This window comes from Meriones unguiculatus, chromosome 12, assembly GCF_030254825.1.
Source record: "Meriones unguiculatus strain TT.TT164.6M chromosome 12, Bangor_MerUng_6.1, whole genome shotgun sequence".
In the NCBI taxonomy this organism is placed as follows: domain Eukaryota; kingdom Metazoa; phylum Chordata; class Mammalia; order Rodentia; family Muridae; genus Meriones; species Meriones unguiculatus.
The window spans coordinates 54,717,726-54,742,509 of NC_083360.1; the positions used below are offsets into that span (position 1 = coordinate 54,717,726).

At 38.1% G+C, this 24,784-nt stretch overlaps 1 protein-coding gene across 39 annotated transcripts in view; it reads right to left on the reverse strand.

The window, feature by feature from the left end:
* Positions 1 to 24,784, reverse strand: part of Ptprd (protein tyrosine phosphatase receptor type D) — a 2,581,289-nt gene that overhangs the window by 60,528 nt on the left and 2,495,977 nt on the right. For all 39 annotated transcript variants that reach the window (XM_060365770.1, XM_060365741.1, XM_060365771.1 and 36 more), the window contains one exon: positions 10,580 to 10,755. In XM_060365770.1, coding sequence (XP_060221753.1) covers positions 10,580 to 10,755 — 176 coding nt within the window. The remainder of the gene's footprint in view (positions 1 to 10,579; positions 10,756 to 24,784) is intronic.

Consider the following 24,784-nt stretch of genomic DNA (forward strand, 5'->3'; position numbering starts at 1 on the left):
TCATTGTATGTAAATCTCAAAATTCAACACGTTTCAAGGAAAGCAGTTACCTGCTGGGTGAGGTCGTATTAGTCGTGATGCATGCCTTCATTACCAGCACTCATAAGGCAGAGGCAGGCAAGTCTCTGAGTGTTTGAGGCCAGCCTAATCTATAGAGTGAGTTTCATGCCATAAAAGACTACATAGTGAGACATGAATGCACACCAAAAACAAACAAATAAACAAAAAACAAAAAAGGTCACTCACAGTAATCACATAATTGGCACCATCATAAAATAAATAACTGCAGGCTCTAGGAAATGGTAATTTTTCCAATAAAATACAAAATTTTCATCTTAAAAAACAAAGGAAACTCACAGGTGAAAGGATGGACTATTCTGAATGAGATAACGCAGAACTAGAAAGACAAACACCACATTTTTTCTCTCACTATGGCTGTCAGATTTGAATCTTCAAATATGTGTATCCCATTTGGAATACCCATACAGCAAAGTGTGTAAGTAAAGAGGCCCAGGGTTGGGAAAAGTAAGGGAGTGATTTAATGTTGAGGTGTGGGGGAGGGGAGGCAGAAAGAATGCAGTGGTATAAAGGGTTAAAGAGGAGTAATAGAGTAGAAAGAGTTAACTTGGGATAAGAAGGCTTGGTAGAGGAACTAATATACGGAAGGATGAATAATATTAAAGGCCTTTCAAAAAATCACATGGAAAACTACCTAACATACACATACACAGGGAGAGAGAGACAGACAGACAGACAGACACACTGAGACAGAAAGAGAAAATTGAGTTGCCCTTTAATGGGGTGACACTGTTTCTACTAGCTACTACAGGCTAACGAAAAAAAAATCCCATGTTTTGAATTTGGTATCCAGGGAATGCCTCATAGACCCTTTGTTGCCAATGCTATTGATTATCCATCAGACTTGTTTGTAAGACTCTGTTGCTGAAGATACTACCTACTTAAGTCATAGAACATTGGAAATTCAAGCTATCATTATTCTTATCAAGCTGTGAACCCTGAGACCTACAGTGATGATAGTAACAGTGAATTATGGACAGTGCTGCAATGAGGCATTAGCATCATGGGAACTATCAATCACTTTCCTATTGGATGGAGTTCTTGCTCCATAAGAAGAAACCCATCCTCGGCGCCACTATTGGGCCAAGAATCTGTTGGCTAAAATGGTCATAGTCCTTAGGGCAGAATTCACTACTACTATTCTGCTAAATGGAGATAGTATTAAACCTATTCCTAATGACAGTATAGATTAATGCATCTTTCAACGCTCATTAGATAATCTTCTACCTGTAGTAGATGGTGATTAACACAGAGACCCATAACTGGTCAAATTACAGAAAATAGAAGAGACAGAAATCCTCAGCTCTAAATGGGAAATCTATGTTACCCTCTGTTTTTGTAGCTGTTCAGACTTGTTATGTGCCAGAGTGGGTTGCTACCCATGGGGAATCTCCTTCTCTGAGGAAAAGGAGGAATGGAGTGGGTGAAGGGGTCTGAGGGTTGGACTGGGGGAGGAAGGGGAATGAGGGAGGGGTTGAGATCAGGCTGTAAAGTGATTAAATAAATTAATGAAAAAATAAAGCAATGACAAAAAAAAAAAAGAGAATGGTCTGCTTTCTTTCCATCTCCCTCCACTAAGCAGCAATTGAGACTTACAGCTAGCTGGTACTTCTGCGTTTTTGTTTGTTTGTTTGTTTTGTTTTTTGTTTTTTCCTTAAACTCTAATAAAACCATCCTCAAACTTCAAAAAAATAAACAACAACAACAAATATCATAAGTGCCTGTTATTAGGCATATGTGGTAGATGTTCGTATAATGGGTTAAAGTACCCTGTTTTATAGAGGGTCTTTCATTCTAGCTCATGGTCACTTCAATGTGGATTGTCTTAGAAGTGGCACACTGTGGTACCCAACAAAGGTAGCCAACTTTATAATCAGGAATGTTGTGGCTTAGATTGACTTATTTTTAGATAGCCCATCACTTTCTGAAAATGAAATGTGCTCATTTCAATTTACTAAAGACTTACTAATTTTGGCACACCATCTGAAGTCCACTTGTAACCAAACAGTTCCTCCCCAGAGTTTTAGCATCCCTGCTCTAAAATCCATCTGTTGCAGGGTACTTTGAGAAGCAAATACAGGGCAAGAGTTAAGGAGCCAAAGAAGAAGTTAAAGTAGCCATGCAGTAATATTTAAGGTACTGTAACTTGCTAAAAGTGACTATCAATCTACATTGAACAATTGTGGCCATGGTGGCTACTGAAGTCAGAATATTCTACCAGCAGTAGACAGCAAGCAGAGAAGCACTATATAACATAAATGAAACCAGTTTTGTACTCCATTTTAAATACTCATTTAATAAGAGGACCTGAATTAAAAAAAAGTTTCACATAAGTAACAGGGAATATTTTAAGTGTAGAGAAAAATTACATATTGAGCCATTAACTTTTATAAGTTGTAAAATATTTTATAATATTTTATAACTTATATTAAAATATTAAAATATTCTATAAGTTATAGTAACACTTTTGGTACTATGTTAATACCATATTTGGTTAATATTTTGCTCCATGATTTGGATATTTTTCATCAAGTGTTATTCTTTGTTTTCAACTATCAAAATTTGGCCATATAGTTTCCAATGTTTCAAAGTTTGTGTAATTCCCTGTTTAACAGAGTACTCTTTAGTGAGGGTTAAGAGGCCATCACAAATGTGAAGTGAGTAACATTAAATCATCAGACACTAATGCAGTTACAGCCTCTCGTATTTACAAAGCTAAAAAAAATTCCCTAGATAATGGAAATTATATGTCCAAAAATGGCTTACCAGTTCATGAACCACTCTAAAACTTTCTTAATCATCTGTCAAGTATTAAAAGTCATTCTTTACTTCTTGATGTATGTACTAGCTATTGATACAGAGGGCTTGCTATGAGCTTTGCCAATGACTTACACCCTTAAACAAATAGGCTCCATAGCTCAGGTTCAGACACTTTGTTATAACCAAAAGATCGCACTCTCATATCAAATACCACTTAGATATTAACTTTTCTCCCATAGGTTTTGTTGGCATCTTTGAGTATTGATCTCATCATTAATCTCTCCCAAGGAGCAGGAGTGTAGGTCCACAGCCAACTCTGTCTCTGGTCTGGCCATAGCCTTTGAACTAGGTACATTCAAGTACCCAGTCATCAAGCTGTTCCATTAACTGACTTATTACTTCTATCCAAAAATAAATTCTGTCAACTACCCAACAGAGATGCTACTACAAAGCTGTAAATACACTTCAGGTTAACTGAACATTACCCATGCTAGAATCATATTGACAGGAAAGAGATTGCTTTATAATGCATAAAAACTAAGTAACCTAACCTAGTTGAGAATACTATACATGAATGTGGTGACAGAAAGGCTTGTACAGTCACTGGGAACTATTACATCCCCTTCGCCTTTGTAGATTTTTACATGTATTGTAGGTCTTTCCACTGACTCTAGGCCAGAATTTGTAGGCTGGCATTGTAAAAAGGGAAGAAGACTAGGGAAAGGAAGTATGAAATTTGGTAAGCAAACCAGTATCCAGGAACTGGTCACATTCTTTCTCTTTTATCTGACACTGACATGAAGACACCAAGAGTATGGAACTTGGTAGATAATGCCTCAGACATCTATCTGCTCAGTTGCCAACATAAGCATCACACCTTTTGTTGCCAGTGTCCCACTTACATTAGTGATCCACCACTTTCAGAACAATCCCATACATCACACACTCTCCAGAGGCAATGTTTGTGCTGCTGTTCCCGACGCTGCTTAAGGAAAAAGCGGTTTCTGTTGCCTTAGATAGACAGGGTTTGGGCTACGGTTTGAGAAATTAAATGTTCAAGGCCTTTGGCGCTTCCAGTTCTATCTGGAAGAAGACACAGACCTGGCATTTGGAAAGCATTTGCTCTCCATTAAACTTACTGAACCTTGACAACCAGAGAAGCCAAGAATTAGTCTGCCACTGGCCATGGGTAGGCTTTCCAAAACCGATAACAACAATGAAAACAATAACACGGCCATTTATAATCTTCCGTGCTATCCTGTCAGATTTAACCCCGAAAAACTTCAGGCTTAGAAAACAAGCTCAAGGTTTGTTTTTCAAGAAAAGAAGAGAAAATTTAACCAGATTCTTTTTTTTTTAACTGCTTCTTGCTCACAACTGTTTGAAAGTCACAAACCTAAGTATGAACATGTCCCCTTCTCACCCTGGTTCCTGAAAATGTTTACAAAAATGACACTCAGGGACTACAGAAGTAGGTGGTCACTAGGTTAGAAGTTGTCCACTGACTAAATATCCAGCTTTGGTATGCTACTCCCTTGAAATACTAACTCAGTGAGGACTGAATATCAGCCGAGTCTCCCATGCCTTGACAGTGCCTGATTGCCATTCATTAATGTACACACCAAAATTTAGTTATAAAGGGATTTTCCTATTTTCTGACCTAAGCAACAAACAAGGTCATGTTGCAGAAAACATTTTATCTGACCTAGTAATGGGTGTTATCTACTGATTCTATACATGATAATGGGAAATACGATTTAGATATTTTGAAATTGTAGAATTCTTCACTTCTAGGACTACATTTTAAAAACTAGTTGACAACCCAAATCATGACTCATTTATTGGGTGTCAAAATTTCTCTTCGTATCTCTAATATTAATGGCATTAAGTCTCACCTTAACAGCTCTATCTAACACAGTCAGTTCCCACTATAAGGCTTAAAAGACAGTATCAATAGCAACAGTTTCAACTATCAGCAATGAACCAAGGCTGGCTGCTGAGACAAAGTGAAGGTAGATAGCCACTAAACCTCTTTACAGATATTTCAGCTCTAACACTCAGAAAGGCTGCTCAAGCAGTCCCTAAGCAGGTTTCTACAGCCTCTGTCTTATCTCTCACATGATGGTAAATAAAAATAAAAGACCGACAGCCAAAAGTACACAGATGAAGGAAAAAGGCAAAAAGCAGACAATAATCCCGTGAATAAAGGAAGTTCCTGAGCCAGGAATCACCTTGGTTAATCCTACCTTGGAGACTAATTCTTTGGGAGAAGCTGCCAACTACGCACTCAGTCACCCACAAATGACACCCTTGGAGTAAAAATGCCAGCTGCATTCGCTTTACTGTAACAGTGCTTCACTTTTTCCAAAGATTTTCTTCCCTCCATGTGGTTGCCCAGACCAATCCCTGTGCTTACTGGCATATTACGAAACATGGAAACAATTAGAAACCACATTCTAGGGCAGGAAAATGACTTGCTAGAGAATCAATGAACTATGCAGAACTTGAGAGGACTTGGCAATCTCAGTGGAAACTGGAATAAAACTCACCCACAGTATCTTTTATCATAGCACATTCCACAGTGGTTTTAAATTGTTCTGTGTATTTCAGGCAGCTATCATATTATATTGTCAAAACCCCTAGATTTTAGTCCTTTGTTTGTTTGTTTCTTAACTTACCCTAGTAAAACTCGTAAGAAGCAGCCTTTAGTATGTCTTTATTTTCATTATTGGCATGATGATGCTTAGTTTTGTCAGTTTGTTACAACCTAGAATTATCTAACCTAGAATTATCTTTGAAGAAAGTGTTAATGGGGCATTTTCTAGATCAGGTTGGCTTTCTGATAGGAGATCATCTTTATCATATTAATAGAGATAGACAGACCCACACCATTCCCTGACCAGGCAGCAGACCCTGAAGTATGGAATAGAAAAGTGGGAAAAGTGAATATATGTATTCCTTTCAGCTCTTGACTCTTGGTATAATGTGACAGATACTTCAAACTTGACTTTCAGGTAATGACAGACTGCAACCTGGAACTGTAAACACTCTTCACTGAGTTTCTTTAGGAAATGAGGCTAAGATGATTATAGGCACAAACAATATAAAGAATCCTCATGAAAGACTAGGATTCTTTCAAGACCACAGTTGGTTGAGATGAGTAGGTTCAATACATGAGAAAAATCAAAGAACTTAAATATTTAACTTGAACAACTTGGATCCCAGACAGCATCACTCTTACAAGGATTACTTTGGGCTATTTAAATGCTTACAACTGCCAATTTACTATCAAAAAGGTCAGTGAGACTTCTAGCACAAACAATCGGGCATAGGTTGTGTCTGGAGCAGGTCTTGACTCTGAAGGTCACAGGACTGTTGGTAAACCTCAAGCTCCAGTGAAAGTGAAGCAGACAGAGACAAAACAGAAAGCTGGAAAACAAATCAGTTCCAGTAAGAAAATGTTATGCAGAGGGAATACAAACTGAAACAAACAGAAATGTGGCTCATATTATCTTTAGTGACAACTATTGCTATATGCCTGTATTAATCATGGTTTTTTTCATAATGTATCATCTTGCCATGAAAGCAAGAGACAGAAGAGAATGTCTTCTGCTAATCTGTTTGCAGAACTAACAAATTTACTCTGTTAAGTTCTAAATTCTGGAGAGCATGGCCAGAGGGAAAGCTAGTACAAAAGAAAGTAGTAGTCTGTGCTCCATCTTGGGTTGAGAACAATTCAGAGATGAGCCATCAGGTACAGTGAACAGAAATTAACAAGTGAGTGGCTCTGTGAGGTTGTTCAGGCTTCACTGTTAACAGCAGAAAAACTACATTCATTTGGAAACAAAATGTGGTAGAATCCAATCTTGAAGCAACAATGGTATAGGAATCACTCCTGTAACTAAATTATAGTTGAGGCTTTCATCCTGAAACTTTTCTATGACAAAGACAAGAGCTACACTGTTATAGCCTGTGCATATAATCCAACCCAAGGAGATTCTGAGAGACCAGGTTATGTGTTATCTTCCATGTACCTATAAGGAAAGGCTAGAGTTGAGAGTGAGGTCAAGATATTTGTCTGCAAAGTATGACTACTATAAGTTGTCATTTAAGTATCTTTTCCTCTGATGGTGCTGTCTCCATGTGCAATTGTATGATGTTTTCCCTTTCTTTTTCATTATATAAGTATTCTCATTTCCAAAGAGTCATGAGGCAGGATAGAAACATGGGGGAGCATGATACAGAAATGGAAAAGGAGAAGAACCCCTCACTTCTTGTTCAAGTTGAGCTCTGTCATTTGTTACAATAAAGAATCTCAGAAATTATGAATGTGGCCAACATAGAGACATATTTGTTTTATGTAAAGATATTTCAAATAAGAATGTTAAATAGCAGTGAACCCTGTGTAAGGACTTACTAATCCTCTGTGTCCTTTGGGGACACTTTGAACAACCACAGAATAAAAATCACAGGACAACAATTTAATTGATCTCCATTTAACAAAGCAGTTGTAAACCTGTAATTTTCTAGAATTCCTACAATAAAAAATATATATCTTAATCGTCTTGCACAGCCCTTATGATCCATTTTATTTTTATTTTATCAGATTACAATCCCATCAGAGACACCTCTGGAGCCACTCTATAATTTCAATTACTAGAAAGAACAGGAAAGACTCCTATCAACCATTTCAGGTGCAACTTGAAGAGCCACCAAAATGGCATATATAGCTACACAAGTGCTAGTAGCTCCTTAGTGCTACTCAAGGCCTTTGAGAAGCTCATACATGTACTTGAGCATGTCACATTTCTATGAACCCTTGTTACTAAATCTGTTAATTGTCTTTTAATAAACTACAACTGTCCTTCACACTGGCTCATCCTGAAATTGTTTCCTGTGGCAAAGTAAAAAACTGGACTTTGCCTAAGTGGAGATCCCAAAAACACAAATGGACTTCTCAAGCTGCTGGTAACAGTTCTGAGTGTGTCTTGCTGCACTACAACTGACATTCTTGTTCACACATGAACAACACCCCTACCCACTCACCCACATACACATATGCATGTGTTTCTACAAATGAAATGGGTTAAGTATAACTGAAATTCTGAGCCTTCATCTAATAATGACATTTCACGGATCAGCCTAGAACCAGGCTAGTTCAATATCTGCTTTGAGGTTGAATGTTGGGAATAAAGAATTCTTTTGAATTCTCAGGTCAAACAAAGAGTGTACAATATTCCTAAAATGCGAAGCTATATATCCCCATAAGAACTAGCCACTATTCATAACATTGTTTTATAAAATTCTACGTGCAATCATGTTGAAAGACCAGGAATCCATTCCTTTTCTTTTCTTTTGAGTGTCGATGGAAGAACAACTGGGCACAGAAAGGTGAAGTAGGAAGATGGACAAACACATGAGATCATCTGAGCCACTAGCACTCTCTGAACTCTGCCTAGTGACACTTAGTCCTGCTGTAATATGCAGAAAGGATGAACAAAGGGCTGTGGATGTTGAGGGTCAGGATTTATCTGTCTTGTCAGATAGATGATGACTGAGACTGCCCAACTGCCTACTGGTCAATGCAGGTCATTACATGCTTGGGAACATGCTGAAAAACCACAGAATAAAAATCGCAGGACAGCAATTTAATTGACCTCCTTAGGCCATTTAACAAAGCAGACCGCCAAACTCGCAAGAGCAAAGAGTAATTAATGAAGGGAGCAAACAAAGGTTCATTTAGTAACTTCCAAATAAGTTCCTCTGTCTGAAGGGGAAGGAAAGGTAGCCTGCAACAAAAAGATAAACGGCAGGTATTTAAGTCACAATGCCTTCTGCCAGGAATTGCTCATTACCATCAGATGTCGTGGTGGCAGTGGAGCCAGGGAGAACTAACTTTATTATTAGAAGCAATTAGGAAGAAAAGGGGCAGAATTTCATTTGGTTATTTCAAAACAAGTTTCTGTGCATAGTTTAATGAAGGCCTGCAGTGTCAAGATAAAAATGTGTGTTTTACTGAAAACAGCTTTTGCAAATGGCTGCTTGTTACCAGCTGGTATCTCTAGGCAGAGCAGACCTGGTAGGAGAGATTTACATGCATGCTGTAATAGAAAAGTTCAGCTTCCTAACCTCATAGGCATGTCAGAGGTAGTATGGCCCAATGAGGAAGGATGTGTACTGTGGGATCAGAATGTTGGTCTACAATTCCTCTCTCTAACCTTGCTTTCAATATGACTTTCAGTAATTTTCTCAGCCTCAGTTTATTCAAAGGAAAAGCAAAGTTTATAGAAGCAATCAGTTTTATCATTTTCATAAAATGGGTTTTTAATAAAATATCATACACTTAATGAGTTCGATGTTGCTATAATTATATCATATATAACTCAGAATAATATAGGTTGGGACTATATTGAGGTTTGAGTATATTTATATGTTTACAGGATTTTTCATGTAAAATGTAAAACAAATACTACATTCAAAGCCATAGACATTTCTGTATCAGTTTATATGGAATCAGGTATCTTCAAAGATCTCACTAAGTTTTAGGTTTGCTAAAGCAGCACCATACTACACTACTTGACTTCCAATTTTCAAGGTGGCAGTGTGGCTTTCTAGTTTTTCCCTATATATATGAGCTTTCACCTTATAAATTATCTGGCCAGCCTTAAGCTCCCATGTCATCGATACAGTTAGGCTAAAGAACATTGCTATATAGTAAGGATGGAGGAACACACAAAGAATCTCACTTGCCCCTTACATGGGGAACTGGGTTTCAGCTTGTCTCAGTAAGCTTGAAGGCAGGGAAAGAAACCCCTTTACCTGAGGTCTCAAAGTCAGTATGAATGTCCCCATGTTTCAGTGACAGTATCTAGAGACCTATATGTTAACTTCTCAAGGAAAAACCTGATTTTCATCAACAACATATGGAAGCTGCAGATTCATTAGAAAATATGTTGAACTGCTATATGCCTCTTTAGATTTCCAAGCCAAAAGTATTTAACTAATATGTGGTGGACTGTAATATTAGATCCATATGGTGGCAGAAACTCTTAAGACCCTAAAAAGCAGTGACCTGTTATTAAAATCTATTCATTTGTAAGAACCTAAATTAGCAAAATGCCATCTATACATTTCTGTGTTTTTTTCAGCCATGTTTAAAACCAAATCATTCTCTGGTTACTCTGAGTTAATTTGAATGATTTAAGTATGAGTTCTTTTCAAGGAATTTTAGAGCTTATACATAGATGTAAAACTATGGAAGTACATAGGGGTAGAAATCTCCATGGTTCTTCTCCTTAGCAAATATTCATTTTCTCTAACCAAATTGATTTACTTCATATCATTTTCATTTTCTCTGTAGCAACCATGACTATTGTAATGTGAGAATTTCCTTTTAAAAATATTTAAATTTCTGTTTTCTCTCTCTCTCTCTCTCTCTCTCTCTCTCTCTCTCTCTCTCTCTCTCTGTCTGTCTGACAGAGAACAGAGAAGGTTGCAGAGTGTACTTGTGGGCTGGGTTCAGCCTGGCTAGACCCAAGTGAAGGATGTGCAGAATTTTTCCTGTGGACAGGATGAACAGAAGGATTTTGAGAAATAGTTCAATCTGAGTTTTGACATCCATTCACAATGACTGATTGTTAAAAAGCGCTACCCTAGGGGAAAAGCAGCTTCAGAATAGACTGACATACACAACACAAAGACAATGGAAAGGAGTTTTGAAGAAGGAGATGCTCATCCTTACCCTCGATCTTTCTTCTAGCTTTGTCATCATGACAACTGTGGCACTCCGTTGTTCCCATATCATTCTCCAAAAGTCTCCAAATGTTTCAGGAAGAGATCCCTGTGTTGCAATATAGGCATTTTGTTTCCTATAGCCATCTATGTAATTGGCATTCACATAGTCACTTCCTGGGATTCCTGTAAAACAAGGAGTGTTATTTAACCAGGAGGCAAAACTCACAGGAGGAAACATTCTGGCTCTGATTTAACAGTGATGCTCTATTATCATTCCATATCCTGCTGAAGGAGTTCCAATACATTTTAGTGTGTTTTTTAAAATTTTTTTATTTATAACAATTTATTCACTTTGTATCCCAGCTGTAGTCCCCTCCCTTTTCTTCTCCCAATTCTGATCTCCCTCCCTTTTCTCCTCCTATGCTCCTTCCCAAGCACACTGATAGGGGAGGCTCTCCTCCCCTTCCATCTGACCCTAGCCTATCAGGTCTCATCAGGACTGGCTGCATTGTCTTCCTCTGTGGTCTGGTAAGGCTGTTCCCCCCTTAGGGGGAGGTGATCAAAGAGCCAGCCACTAAGTTCATGTCAGAGACAGCCCCTGTTCCCCTTATTAGGGTACCCACTTGAACACTAACCTACCATGAGCTACATCTGTGCAGGGGTTCTAGGTTATCACCATGCATGGTCATTGGTTGCATTATCAGTCTCAGAAAAGAGCCCTGTGCCCAATTTTTTTTTCTTTTGCTCTTCTTGTGGATCTCCTGTTCTATCTCCCCCTTCTTTCATAAAATTCCCTTCACTTTGCCCAAAGTTTGGCTATGAGGCTCAGCATCTGCTTTCATACTCTGCTGGGTACAGTCTTTCAGAGGCCCTCTGTGGTAGATTCCTGTCCTGTTCCCTGTTTTTTCCCTCTTTCTAAGTCTATCACATTTGCGTTTCTGAATGAGGATTGAGCATCTTACCCAGGGTTCTCCTTGCTTAGCTTTTTAGGTATATATATTTTAGTATGTTTATCCTATATTATATATGACAGAGGGCTAATATCCAGAATATACAAAGAATTCAAGAAGTTAAACAGCAACAAATCAAGTAATCCAATTTTAAAAATGGGGTACAGAGCTAAACAGAAAATTATCAATAGAGGAATATCAAATGGCAAAGAAACACTTCAAGAAATGCTCAATATCCTTAGTCATTAGGGAAATGCAAATCAAAATGACCCTGAGATTTCACCTTACACCCATCAGAATGGCTAAGATCAAAAACTCAAGGGACAACACATGCTGGAGAGGATGTGGAGAAAGGGGAACCCTCCATTGCTTGTGGGAGTCTGAACTTGACAACCACTTTGGAAATCAATCTGGCACTTTCTCGGAAAATTAGGAATAGTGCTTCCTCAAAATTCAGCTATACAACTCCTAGGCATATATCCAAAAGATGCTCAAGTATACAACAAAGACATTTGCTCAACTATGTTAATAGCAGCTTTATTCATGACTGCCAGAATCTGGAAAGAACTTAGATGTCCCTCAATGAAGGAATGGATACAGAAATTGTGGTACATTTACACAATGGAATACTAATAAGCAATTTAAAACAAGAAAATCATGAAATGTGTAGGCAAATGGTGGGATCTAGAAAAGATCATCCTGAGTAAGGTATCCCAGAAGCAAAAAGACACACATGATAATATACTCACTTATAAGTGGATAGTAGAAACATACTAAAATCTATAGTTTGGGTTTTTTAAGCCAGATAATGTTTACCACCATGACATCATCATAAAAATGTGCAACATTCAGGGTATTATTTTTTTACAATATGATCAAATCACCAAGTAAAGTAAAACAAAGGAGATGCCTATAGAATTCATTTTTTTTCCTCACAGGTTCTCTGTCTGCCCACTTGCACTAGTAATAAATAGTTTGCAAATGTCAAAAAATAATCTTGTCATGCTCTTTACTTCTCCTCTTCTTGATTTTCATTTTCAGACAAAAACTAAATAAAAAATGCCTGTATCTGAAGATGCATTATAAAGTGTAATATTATAACAAATAATCCATTGAAGGTTCAGCTACTGATACATACTACAAAATCATTCAGTTTTCTTGAGAATAGTGTCAACTAATTCTTGTTTTGATCATCTTTAAAAAAGGAAAAGAAACACCGAGTTGCACAAGATGGTGAATGAAATCAAGTTCAAACAGAAGCTGTTTCTTTCCTATTCCTGTAATTGAACCCCTAGGAAATAGTATCTCTTATTTAAGATGCACAGGGTTGTCACACAAGAACCACTCCTTGCAACAACCTGTAACAACTGCTGCAGACTGGCTACATCATCTTCATGTTTGCACTTTCTTGTATGTTTCACTAAAGGATAATGCTGGAGAGGTTGTGGAGAAAGGGGAACCCTCCTCCACTGCTGATGGGAATGTAAACTTGTACAACCACTCTGGAAATCAACCTGGCACTTTCTAGCAATAGCACTTCCTCAAGACCCAGCCAGTGGTATACTCCTAGGCATATATCCAAAAGAGGCTCAAGTACACAATAAGGACATTTGCTCAACCATGTTTGTAGCAGCTTTATTTGTAATACACAGAAGCTGGAAACAACCCAGATGCCCCTCAGTTGAGGAATGAATACAGAAATTGTGGTACATCTACACAATGGAATATTACTCAGCAATGAAAAACAAGGAAATCATGAAATTTGCAGGTAAATGGTGGGAACTGGAAAGGATCATCCTGAGTGAGCTATCCCAGAAGCAGAAAGACACACATTTATGACATATAATAAACTATACAATGTCTATAGACATATAATATAGGATAAACCTACTAAAATCTGTACACCTAAAGAGACTAATCAAGAGGGAGGACTCTGGCTAATCAATCTGCTCAATCCCCATCCCGAAAGGCAAAGAGGATAGACATCAGAAGAAGAAGAAAATAGGAAACAAGTTAGGAGCCTCCCACAGAGGGCCTCTGAAAGGCTCTGCCCTGCAGACTATCAAAGCAGATGTTGAGACTTATGGCCAAACTTTGGGCAGAGTGCATGGAATCGTATGAAAGAAGTGGGAAATAATAGTAGCAAGATCTGGAGAGGACAGGAGGTCACAAGAAGAGCAACAGAACCAAAAAATTTTAGTGCAGGGGTCTTTCCTGAAACTCATACTCTAACCAAGTACCATGCATGGAGATAACCTAGAACCCCTGCACAGATGTAGCCCATGGCAGTTCAATGTCCAAGTGGGTTCCATGGTAATGGGAACAGGGACTGCTTCTGACATGAACTGATTGACCTGCTCATTGATCACCTCCCCCTGAGGGGGGAGCAGCCTTACCAAGCCACAGTGGAAGACAATGCAGCCACTTCCTGATGAGACCTAACAGACTAGGATCAGAAGGTAGAAAGAGAAACCCTCCCCTACCAGTGGACTTGGAGACGGGCTTGTGTGGAGAAGGGGGAGGAAGTGAGGGACTGGGAGGGGAGGAGGCAGGGAACTATAGGGGGGGGATACAAAGTAAATAAAGTGTAATTAATCATAAAATAAAATTAAAAAATAATCACAAATACTGTGATTTCTGCAAACCCAATGGTGACTTTCTTTTAAGAAAAATCTAAACTCTTATTTAAAAGGTTTACACTTTTCTAATCTTATCTGACTCTGCTCACCTCTTAATATCTAGGTACTGGCTTGCTTCAGTTGGAAGAAATTGTTCTCTTCCATCTATATACTAGAACATACCCTACCTCTTTCTCCTCATTGGTACCTTTCATCTGTGCCTGTCTAAGTTCCCAGGAATCAGGGCACATACAATATTTCCTTATACTAGTATCTATTACAGGTTGTGATACACTAAGTTTTTGCTGAACTTGCTTATTGTGGATTTGACCACAATTCCATCTCTCTTATTTTCCATTGGCAATCTTCCTTATTAAAAATAGTGGATAATTTGACCAGTTCCAACATTTATTAAAGAGCAAAGATGCTCTTTTATGGTGATTTTCTGACTTAAAGCCTAATTTTCTGTTATTGTAATATGTTAAGAGAGATAAGAGCCAATTTGTGTTTCCTCCACGGAGAGTAACCAAAATGACCAAGAAAATCAATACTACTCTATAGAAAATGAATACATGCTATAGAAGCAAAGGGGAAAACAATGGGATTTGGGGATAAGAGCTACCTGAGAGTGTCTGAGGGGGCTTAATTTACTGTGTTGAGACACAGCTTCAATTCTGAAGGATGTTAACTACACAGAGGAATTGTGTCTCTGCTACTTTGATACACTTTCAGACAATCAGATTCAAAAGGGTAGTAGGTTTCCTAGAGAGATAATGAGTTGCCTGCCCCTGGAGAGAAAGAAATACTTTTATAGAGACATCAGTATGCTATGGAAGGAAACACTAGAACATATGCATGGTCCTTCCTGGCCCTGGGAAATATGTGCCCTGGAGTTAGGAGAAAATTTTTTTTTCATATTGGAACATGTGCTCCCATGCTAAAACTGCTATATTTCCCTGATTGCCAGTTGCAATTACTTTGAATGCTTTTTTGGTTCCAGTTGTAGAACTGATCCTCCCGAGAAGAATAATGAAACTCAGATGGAAATCACTCACTCTGAGACGAACACATGGGTATAGGATACCACCACCATTAGGGGGAAAGTCTTGAGCATAAACTGAAACACACAGTTGGTTGGAGCACTATTCATCTATTTCAGCCACTCAAGAAACAGTTTGAGTTCTGGCAGCTTATGACTGATAAAGATCTTGATCCTCCCCAATACCATGCTCCTGTGGCTATAGGGGATAGCTTAAATGCAACCCTAGAATTACAGCCATGCAGATAATTTTACCCAGCCATTATGAAATAAATTAACTTTAAAAAATATGAATAATGAAATTTAAGAGAGATTAATTTTAATGAATAATGACTGTATTTCCAAGAGATAAAAATAAACCATTTCTACCTAAAGATTACCAAGTGGTTGAGATAGCACTGAATGCTTTACAAATTTAGACCTTGATATTTTGAAAGTAAACTGAAAACAAAGTAATGCAGTATCCAAGAATGCTTATTATCAGGTACTGTGTACACGCTGAAAATAATGCTGAAAATAATAATTCTTCCATTTTGAAACTCCCAGCGAGGGGGTGATTTCCAGAATGCCTATTCTATCATGATCCTTTACCCACACTGGCAGAGTGGAAGGTCAGGTAAGGTTTTTCATTCCTCCAGTGTGGAAATGCTGTCCCAGGAGACCTGGAATCTATCAAGCCCTGTTTCCAATACCCTTTCGTGAGCTGAGCACAGGATGAGAAAAGACTGCAGTAATGGTGATGCCTTGTCCTTCTAAACATATTAACTCCAGAATGGAAACTACATTTAATAGCAGGCAGTTTTAAGTAATGAGACCCCACTTTTAAGTATGACATATTTAGGAATGTTTTCCAACCAGTCCTAGAAAAATATACTCTCGTGGCTTTCAGAATTTTGGGTGCCATGAAACATCCTCTCAGAAACTGTTGATTAAGATACCCTGCTGGGAGGTTGGCTCTACAAAATTTGTTCATATTGGGTGTTGACCTTTCTAAAACAAATGCCTATTAGTTCATTTAATCATTAATTACTTATTTAGAAAGAAATGAGTCTGCAGGTGCTGCAGTAACAGTCATAGAGTGCTATGAAGACAGATGTGCGAGAATGAAGTGAATTTCTCTGGGGGCTCTGGAGACAAAAACGTAACTGAAAAGGAAGTAATGAAAGAAATAATGAAATAGTGAAGTAATGAAAGGATTATGACAAATAATGAAGAAATGAAGTAATGAAAGAATTATGACAAATTAGCAGATTGCTATGTTGTTTATTTACATGGATTCAGAAAGACTTTTTTTTAGTGGTTTACAATTACTGCTTGGCTTTGGGTGGTTGCATTTTTGCTTTCTGTTTGTTTATGGTATAGAAAGGAGTTGTTAAAATGAGAAGAACATGACCCAGAGAACTTTGCCTCATGCTAGACTCCAGCAAAATTCTTAGGACAGATTGGCCCTGCTATAATAAACTATGTCTTGCAACCAGTTTACATTTATTTATTATTTTATTTTTGGAAATGGGGATCTCACTATGTAACCCTGACTGGCCTTGAACTCAGAGATCCATCTTTCTCTCCTAGGACTGAAGGGGTGTAAAACCACCACAACTGGCTGGCAATTGCCTCTTTCTAATATATGTTTATGACTAGCTTAGCTCAATGACTTGTTTTATTTCTGCTGCTTTAGTGTATTTTATAAAATAAGTAGAAGCTTAGGATTTCTTCTATATTGATCTGTGTATGTTTTCTAATTAGCAATAATCAATCAAGTAAACTGTGACAGTACCAAAATGACTATTTCACTCTGGTCAGATTAATGAAAAACCTAAACCTAGATCTCAGTTGTCCATTATGTCCACATAGACCAATCTTGCGTAAAACTGAATCTCATCAGTGATTGGATTCTTTCTAGTGGCATTGGTTACTTTTCATGTTCACAATTATGCCAGTATAGAGTGAGCTCACTGTCTCTAGAGCTGTAAAACCAAGCCTTTAAAATAAGGAGGTAAGGCTGAAAAGAGCTCAGCCCTTGGGTTAAGAACTAGCTACTCTTCTGAAGGTCCTGGTTTAATCCCCATTATCATATGGTCGCTCAAAACTACTGGTAACTCCTGTTATAGGGAATCTGACACTTTCCTTATTGTCTCTTCTGAAGGCAGCAGGCATACATGTGGTACACAGACTAACATATAGGCAAAACACACACAAACATAAAACTTAACAGTAAAATAGATAAAATAGTGAAATAACTGTTTGTCGGAGCTGTACTTTTAGGTACAATGGGCTGCAGCATTCTGTTGAAGCAGAATGAGGCCTTTTTATGCCTTCATATTTTATTTGTTCATATTTATAAGTTGATAATTATTTGTTCATATTTCCTAGTTACAGTTCAAAGTAGAAATACCAAACTTCAGCATGGACACTGGACCATAATCACCTCCTCCTTTTTTTTTTTTTTTGAGTCAAGTTCTCACAACATAGCAGTAGCTAGTCCGGAGCTTGCTATGTAGAGCAGGTTAGCCAGAACTCAGGGAGATCTGCCTGGCTCTGGCTCCCTGATGGTGATATTAAAGGAATGTGCCTTGCTACACCAAGCTTCTGTTTTCTTTCTTTCTTTCTTTCTTTCTTTCTTTCTTTCTTTCTTTCTTTCTTTCTTTCTTTCTTTCTTTCTTTCTTTCTTTCCTTTCTTTTTTTTTTAAATTCAGGTATGTTTGCTTATGATGTACTCAATAATTTAAATTGAAATATGACCTGGGCCGGTTCACCCCTCCTTAGGCAACCTGGTGGTCCCCCGCTCCCGGGAGGTCACCATATTGATGCCGAACTTAGTGCGGACACCCGATCGGCATAGCGCACTACAGCCCAGAACTCCTGGACTCAAGCGATCCTCCTGTCTCAGCCTTCCGAGTAGCTGGGACTACAGGCGTGCGCCACCGCGCCCAGCAGCACAGGGTCTTTTCTGAGACTGACATTCAACCAAGGACCATGTATGGATATAACCTAGAACCTCCACTCAGATGTAGCCTGTGGTAGCTCAGTAACCAATTGGTTTCCCAAAGTGAGAGGAACAAGGACTGTTTCTAACAGGAACTCAATGACTGGCTCTTTGGTCTCCCCACCCCCGAAGGGATGAGCAGTCCTGTTAGGCCACAGAGGAGGGCTTTGCAGCCAGTCCTGAAGATACCTGATAAAACAGGATCAGATGAATGGGGAGGAGGTCCCCCCATCAGTGGACTTGGAAAGGGGCACGGTGGAGATGAGGGAGGGAGGGAGGGACTGGGAGGGAATGAGGGATCGGGACACGGCTGGGATACAGAGTTAATAAAATGTAACTGATAAAAAAAAATAAAAAAAAAAAAAACAACAAAACAAACAAAAAAAAAAGAAATATGACCACAGTATTTAATTTAGACTTATTTTTCATAGTGGGGTTGGCTTTTTAAAAATTCTTTATTAATTACACTTTATTTACTTTATATCCCCCCTATGGTTCCCTTCCTCCCCTCTGCTTCTGTTTTCTTTTTATTTTATTTTATTTTATTTTATTTTATTTTATTTTATTTTATTTTATTTTATCAGTTACATTTTATTAACTCTGTATCCCAGCCATGTCCCGATCCCTCATTCCCTCCCAGTCCCTCCCTCCCTCCCTCCCTCATCTCCACCGTGCCCCTTTCCAAGTCCACTGATGGGGGGGACCTCCTCCCCATTCATCTGATCCTGTTTTATCAGGTATCTTCAGGACTGGCTGCAAAGCCCTCCTCTGTGGCCTAACAGGACTGCTCCTCCCTTCGGGGGTGGGGAGACCAAAGAGCCAGTCATCGAGTTCCTGTTAGAAATAGTCCCTGTTCCCCTCACTTTGGGAAACCAATTGGTTACTGAGCTACCACAGGCTACATCTGAGTGGAGGTTCTAGGTTATATCCATACATGGTCCTTGGTTGAATGTCAGTCTCAGAAAAGACCCTGTGCCCAGATATATTTGGTCCTTGTGGAGCTCCTATCCTTTCCCCATCAGACTAACTCCCCTTCTTTCTTATGATTCCCTGTACTCTGCCAAAGGTTTGGTCATGAGTCTTTGCTTTGAAAACACTGCTAGTTAGAGTCTTTCAGATGCGCTCAGTAGACTCCTGTCTGCAAAGCTTTGGATAATTAGCTCTGAGTTCAAGTCTAAGGACAGGAGCCCCTTTCTTCACCTAAGAATAAGATTAAAAGGACAGTGCTTCATGACATTGTTTTTACATGTGCTTGAATATTAACAGAACAAGAAACAATCCTAAGAAAGAAATTGTATGGTTTGAAAGAATATTGAGCAAAGCAATTAATGACTTAGAAATGATTCACAACATTGAGAATATATTGAAATGTCAAGAAATATTTCACCTGAGCTATTTTGTCATGTCAGGGTTAAAATAAAATTGTTCTTGCCTACTAATTTGACCAGGAATAATTAGGCTACAGGCCATACAACAACCAAAACCATTATATTTACTGTAGATTATAATTTTTTGATCAGAAGATATTTTAGCTTGAAAAGATTTGTCCATGTTTAAGAATGTTTGTAATTATGACAGTAATAAATGTTTTCATTAACTGTAGTTGCATGAAAGAGCAGTACATGAATTATTTTGTCAATATAGAAGTAACCACAAGAGGAATATTAATACTTTTGTATCACACCATGAAGAGAAAATCCTATGTGAAACTGAGTATTGGGACAATACTAAATACTTACTAAGAATTTAGGGAACTTCATCAGGAACCATTCGGCCAACCATTCACTTTGTCTAGACCTGCAAGCTTATCTGCTAAGCCAAGGTGCATTGGACAAATTGATTTCCACAGGTCCTTCTGAGCTATAAAATATAATGTCTCTATGGTATTCTTAACTGTCTTTGTTTCATCCATTTCTGCAAAGTTATTTTAAGATAAACAGAATCATTTAGTCCCTGAGATTTGGTTGCGATACACTCTAATGCTCTTGCAAGCTGACTCCCACTGTGTCCAGCACACTGAGATGAGACTTACTGAGTGGGGCTGGTACTGCAAAGCCCAATTGGAAGCTGCTAAGGTTATAAAACAAAACAGTGTAAAGAAAGCACAATGGCAGTATGAGGCTAGCAGGGAGTCTGCTCATGGGAAGGGAGCAGTTCTTCTCTAGTGGAACCTGTAAGACTGAGTAGCAGCAGGCATGTAGGGGAGATGCTATCCCTCCTCACTAAGGCAGACTGCTCCTGGCAGTGCTTGAGAGGGAGCAAAATGGATAAAAGAGCTTTCAATTTTCCACCTCACAGTATATCCTCAAAACCTGGAATACTTAGCCCTTTGCCTTCTACAGTTCTTACTAAGTAAAGCTTGTGTGAATACAAACTGCACTTTACCAAACTAGTTTGTTCCATTTTTTTTAAAAAATAGAAGAACTCAGGAACCAATGCAACACATTTTTTTATTAAAAAAAAAATTTAAAAAGGACATCCCACCTCCCCACCAAAATCCCCAAACCTTGAATTGGTGGTTAAGTCCTAGACTGAAATTTCTCTAAGACAGAATACACAAAAAGCTTACTTTTCAGACACCATTTAAACCAGAAATATAAATTTAAACAGTAAGTTACAAGCGAGTGATTTAATTTCCACAGATGTGGTGTTCTTTCCTTTCCCTTGTCATGGCAGTTACTCCCAGCTACATCAGGGCTGCTGAAATGAAGGGTTTTCCTTGCAACACACCAGAGATCCAGAATGCCCTTCTAAATACAGAATCACTGGATTTCTTGATACATCTACAATCTGAATTGTCCTCCTCATTTTTGCAGAATATGCATTTGGTTTCAAAAGCATTCCTTGTTGTGTGGCCTCTGTAGATCATCACGTCAGAACTGATGGGATAATGAGCAATGTGCAAAACTCCTGGAAGCCGGGGTTTCTTCCTCACTGGGCTGTGTCTTCCTTGGCCTGCCCTCAGCCCTCTGGATTGCTGGGCTAGAGGAGATTTGAAAACGGGACCAGAAAAGGAGCCAGAGTCTACCTGGTTTTGAGTGCACACCAAGACTAATCGCACAGCTTGGGAAACTATCACTCTGTGCTAAAAGAAACTCATTTATTGTTTGGGAGTACTTTGCCCAGGGAAAATAAAAAGCAGCCCTTAGGTGATTACAGCATATAGTCTTGCAGCTATGGATTATACTCATAAGGATACATTATTCAAAAGCTTCATCTAGTAATGAGATAATCAGAACCTAGCATGGGATAGCCTGTAGGAGCCACATGAAAAAAATCACTCAGATCATCAGTTTTCATCGATAATATATGAACATTATTGTTATAACATCATTAAGCCAAACTCTTTGTGAGAGTCAAGTGAAAGAAATGTATTTGCAATTTCTAAAATGCCACATGGGTATTATAATTGATGCAAAAAGTAAATGAAATAAATCTATTTCTTTTTATCTATTGATGAAAAGTAATTCTAATGCCAGATTCTCCTTTCAAATTTTATACTAAAACTAATTAATAGAAAAAGAAAAACTTTTAGTAACTTCTTAGAAATCCATTTCCCATTCCTGAATTATAACAGCAGAAACATCATAGGAGAAACACATCCCTATATCCTCAGAAAAATAAAGTTTTTATTTATATTCTGCTTTGGTATACAGTAAAATACTAAACATCACATAATGAAATAAGAAAGTGCAGACAGAAAACAAACTCATTTCTAGGGCTCTCTTATTCAATATTTGATTGGCTTTTTAAGTGAGAATGCAAACAATGCAAGCCTACACCACCAGCAACCATCACTTGAAAGTATATCTTCCCTTCACTGCATTATCAGATAAAATAAGAGTTGGATAATAACACATCTCTACACTAGTTGCTTAGCCCATGTAGGGGGGTAAAAGTCATCCAAGCAGCTTTAATTAGATGATTTTGAATAAGCCAGAAAATGTAAAATTGGCCAGGGTTCTAAGGCTAAAAGCACAATCTTGCTTTCTACTTGGTACAAATTAAGCTATGTCTCTTTACTGCTCCTAAAAAAATATAGTTTTATGTATTTGAAAAATAAATAAGAAAAGCATTAAACTGTATCATTTTGTCCATAATTAACTTGAAAAGGGAAAGCCTGGAAGTGCTACAGGAACCATGCTGTCTGCCTACATCAATGATTGATGTTGTGGACATTGTAAGAAAAATGAGCTCAATTCAACAAATAATTGGATGGAACGCACAAAAATGGGTTTCCAGAAAAATGAAGTATATAGCATAATGAAATTTGTCCTGTTGTAATTTAATTCACGTTTTTTTATTATGTGCACATGAGTGCCCTGTGAAGTTAGGGACTTCAGATCCCCTGGATCTGGAGGTACAGGCAAAAAGTTGTGAGCTCATCTACATGGGAGCTGGGAACCAAATTCAGGTCCTATGCAAGAGCAGTACATATTCTTAAATATGGAACCACCTGTCCAGAAGCTTCTATTATTTTTTAAATAGGATTTAAGAGCTAAGAAATCCTTACACAAGGTTCTCACAGATCATTCCCTAGGAAAAAAGAAAGAACCAGAAGGCAGGGAAAGGATATTAACTGAGGTGGTATGAGAAAGAATATATGAAAACTTCAAAGGGAGTCTTCTCTGGAAGAAATGCTTTTCATTCTTTGTTGTCAGAGTATCATTTTTTCATAATCTATTGGAAAATGATGGAGTTGTATTAATTTGCTTTCCTGGTTTTTAAAAAAACATAGTCATCTCAGCCCAACTTTATCCCCTTGGGGCCTGGCCTCTGGGTTCAGACCCAGAGCTGGTCCCCTAGTTCTTTCTCACTGCCCCCCTTCTGTCTGCCATTCCTCCTATCTAATCTTCTTCAGTGAACCTGAAAAATGGCTGCCAGATAGCTGCTGCCACACTTGACTAGGAATCAGATAGGCTCCAAGGCTCTTCTTTCTTGTCCTGCTCAGGCTGTTTACTTTAGCCACTTCTGCCTAACCATTTCCACTCCTTATGATCAGACGTGAGACCACCTATAGCCTTTTACTTTTCTTTTTCTTTCTTTCTTTCTTTCTTTCTTTCTTTCTTTCTTTCTTTCTTTCTTTCTTTCTCTCTTTTTTTGAGACAGAGGAACATAAAGTTTGGTGGGGTGGGAAATGAAAACTCAGTGGCCTTTCAGAGACAAAGAATATGATTTTTATAAAAAATTAAAAATGTATGCAATAAAAATAAAACTACTGTCATGATTTTTATTTGTTGAATATGCATTGCTTTTCTATGTAAGGCCTGAAAAATCAGAAGCTGTTCACAACAGGGTTATGATATGAAATTTACCAACTCTCCCACATGTATGGGCAGTAGTGCTCAGTGAATTGATGCAGGAGGAACTGCAGAAGCGAGGCTTCACAAGGAATAAGGCAATACGTCTGTCTCACAGGGTCGAGTCGAGAACTATCATTACTGAAAGCCACTTGGATTTCTGGCTTTCATCAGCTGTGTTCAGTTAGATTTATCTTAGGAGTGGTGACTTTTGTGTGTGCTGTTCACTTATTTTAAAGCTGGTAAGTTCCCACCTCACAAATAATCACGTTGTTGTCACATCATCTGTCATCTATATTATTTACACTCGGATTTTACCTGCTTCTATTATGCAAATCTAACACCAGATGATATATTCTGAATTTCCATTTAAAGGAAACATTTTCCCCTTGTTGAAATTTGTAATCTTATTACAGGCCTGGTTTTCATTTATCAAGTGCTAATATTTTCTTTTGCTTTATGAACTATTCTAAATACTTGCAGCTTTCACATTTGGATATTGTTAACTTTTCCACAGATCAAATAAAAAAAATTTTGAGTGAAAAATAACTTGTGTAAAATAGTAGTAAAACTCATAGCACTAATTATGGTAGTGTCCAAAGTTTACTGCACATTCTTGTGTTGCAGGGCACTGTAAGAGTTATAACTGCATTCATTCACTTATTCTCCCTATTGATTCTAGGGAGTAGGTTTGGATAGTACAATCACTAAACTGTGGAAGAAAACAAGGTACAGTGACTCCTCTGAGTGAGCCTCTCAGAACCAAGGAGAGTCTAGTTTACATCAGAAAGAATGATGTTTTGAAAGGCATTATGGGCTGGTTAAAGATGGAACTCATGAAAGGAAGTGAATATAAATATGTGCTCTAAAACTTTAAATACATGCTCCTCCCACAAGAGAGTTAAAACAAATTGATATGGTCTGAATTGGTATTCCCTGACAAATTTACATACTGAGCCATAAGTCAACCTGATATTGATAGGTCAGGCCTTCAGGAAGTGATGAAATAAATCATCAAATAAGGGACTGGGGTCTTTGTAAAAGAGCATGAAGATTAGGATTATTAGTCCGTTTCCAACACCCCCCCCATACGCATCTGAGGTAGCATCTTTCCAGCCCAGAAGAAATAGTGACAGCCATTTTTCTCAGAAGCTGAGGACCTAGATCCTCAGTAGACACTGAACCTGAGGGCAACTTTATCTTGGAGTCAGATGACAGAAGTGCTCATCTACTGTTTATAATACCCAGCTGCAGTAAGTTATGGTAAGAACAGAGACAGATTAAGATAGAAGTTCACATTTTAATAAACATTAAAGAAA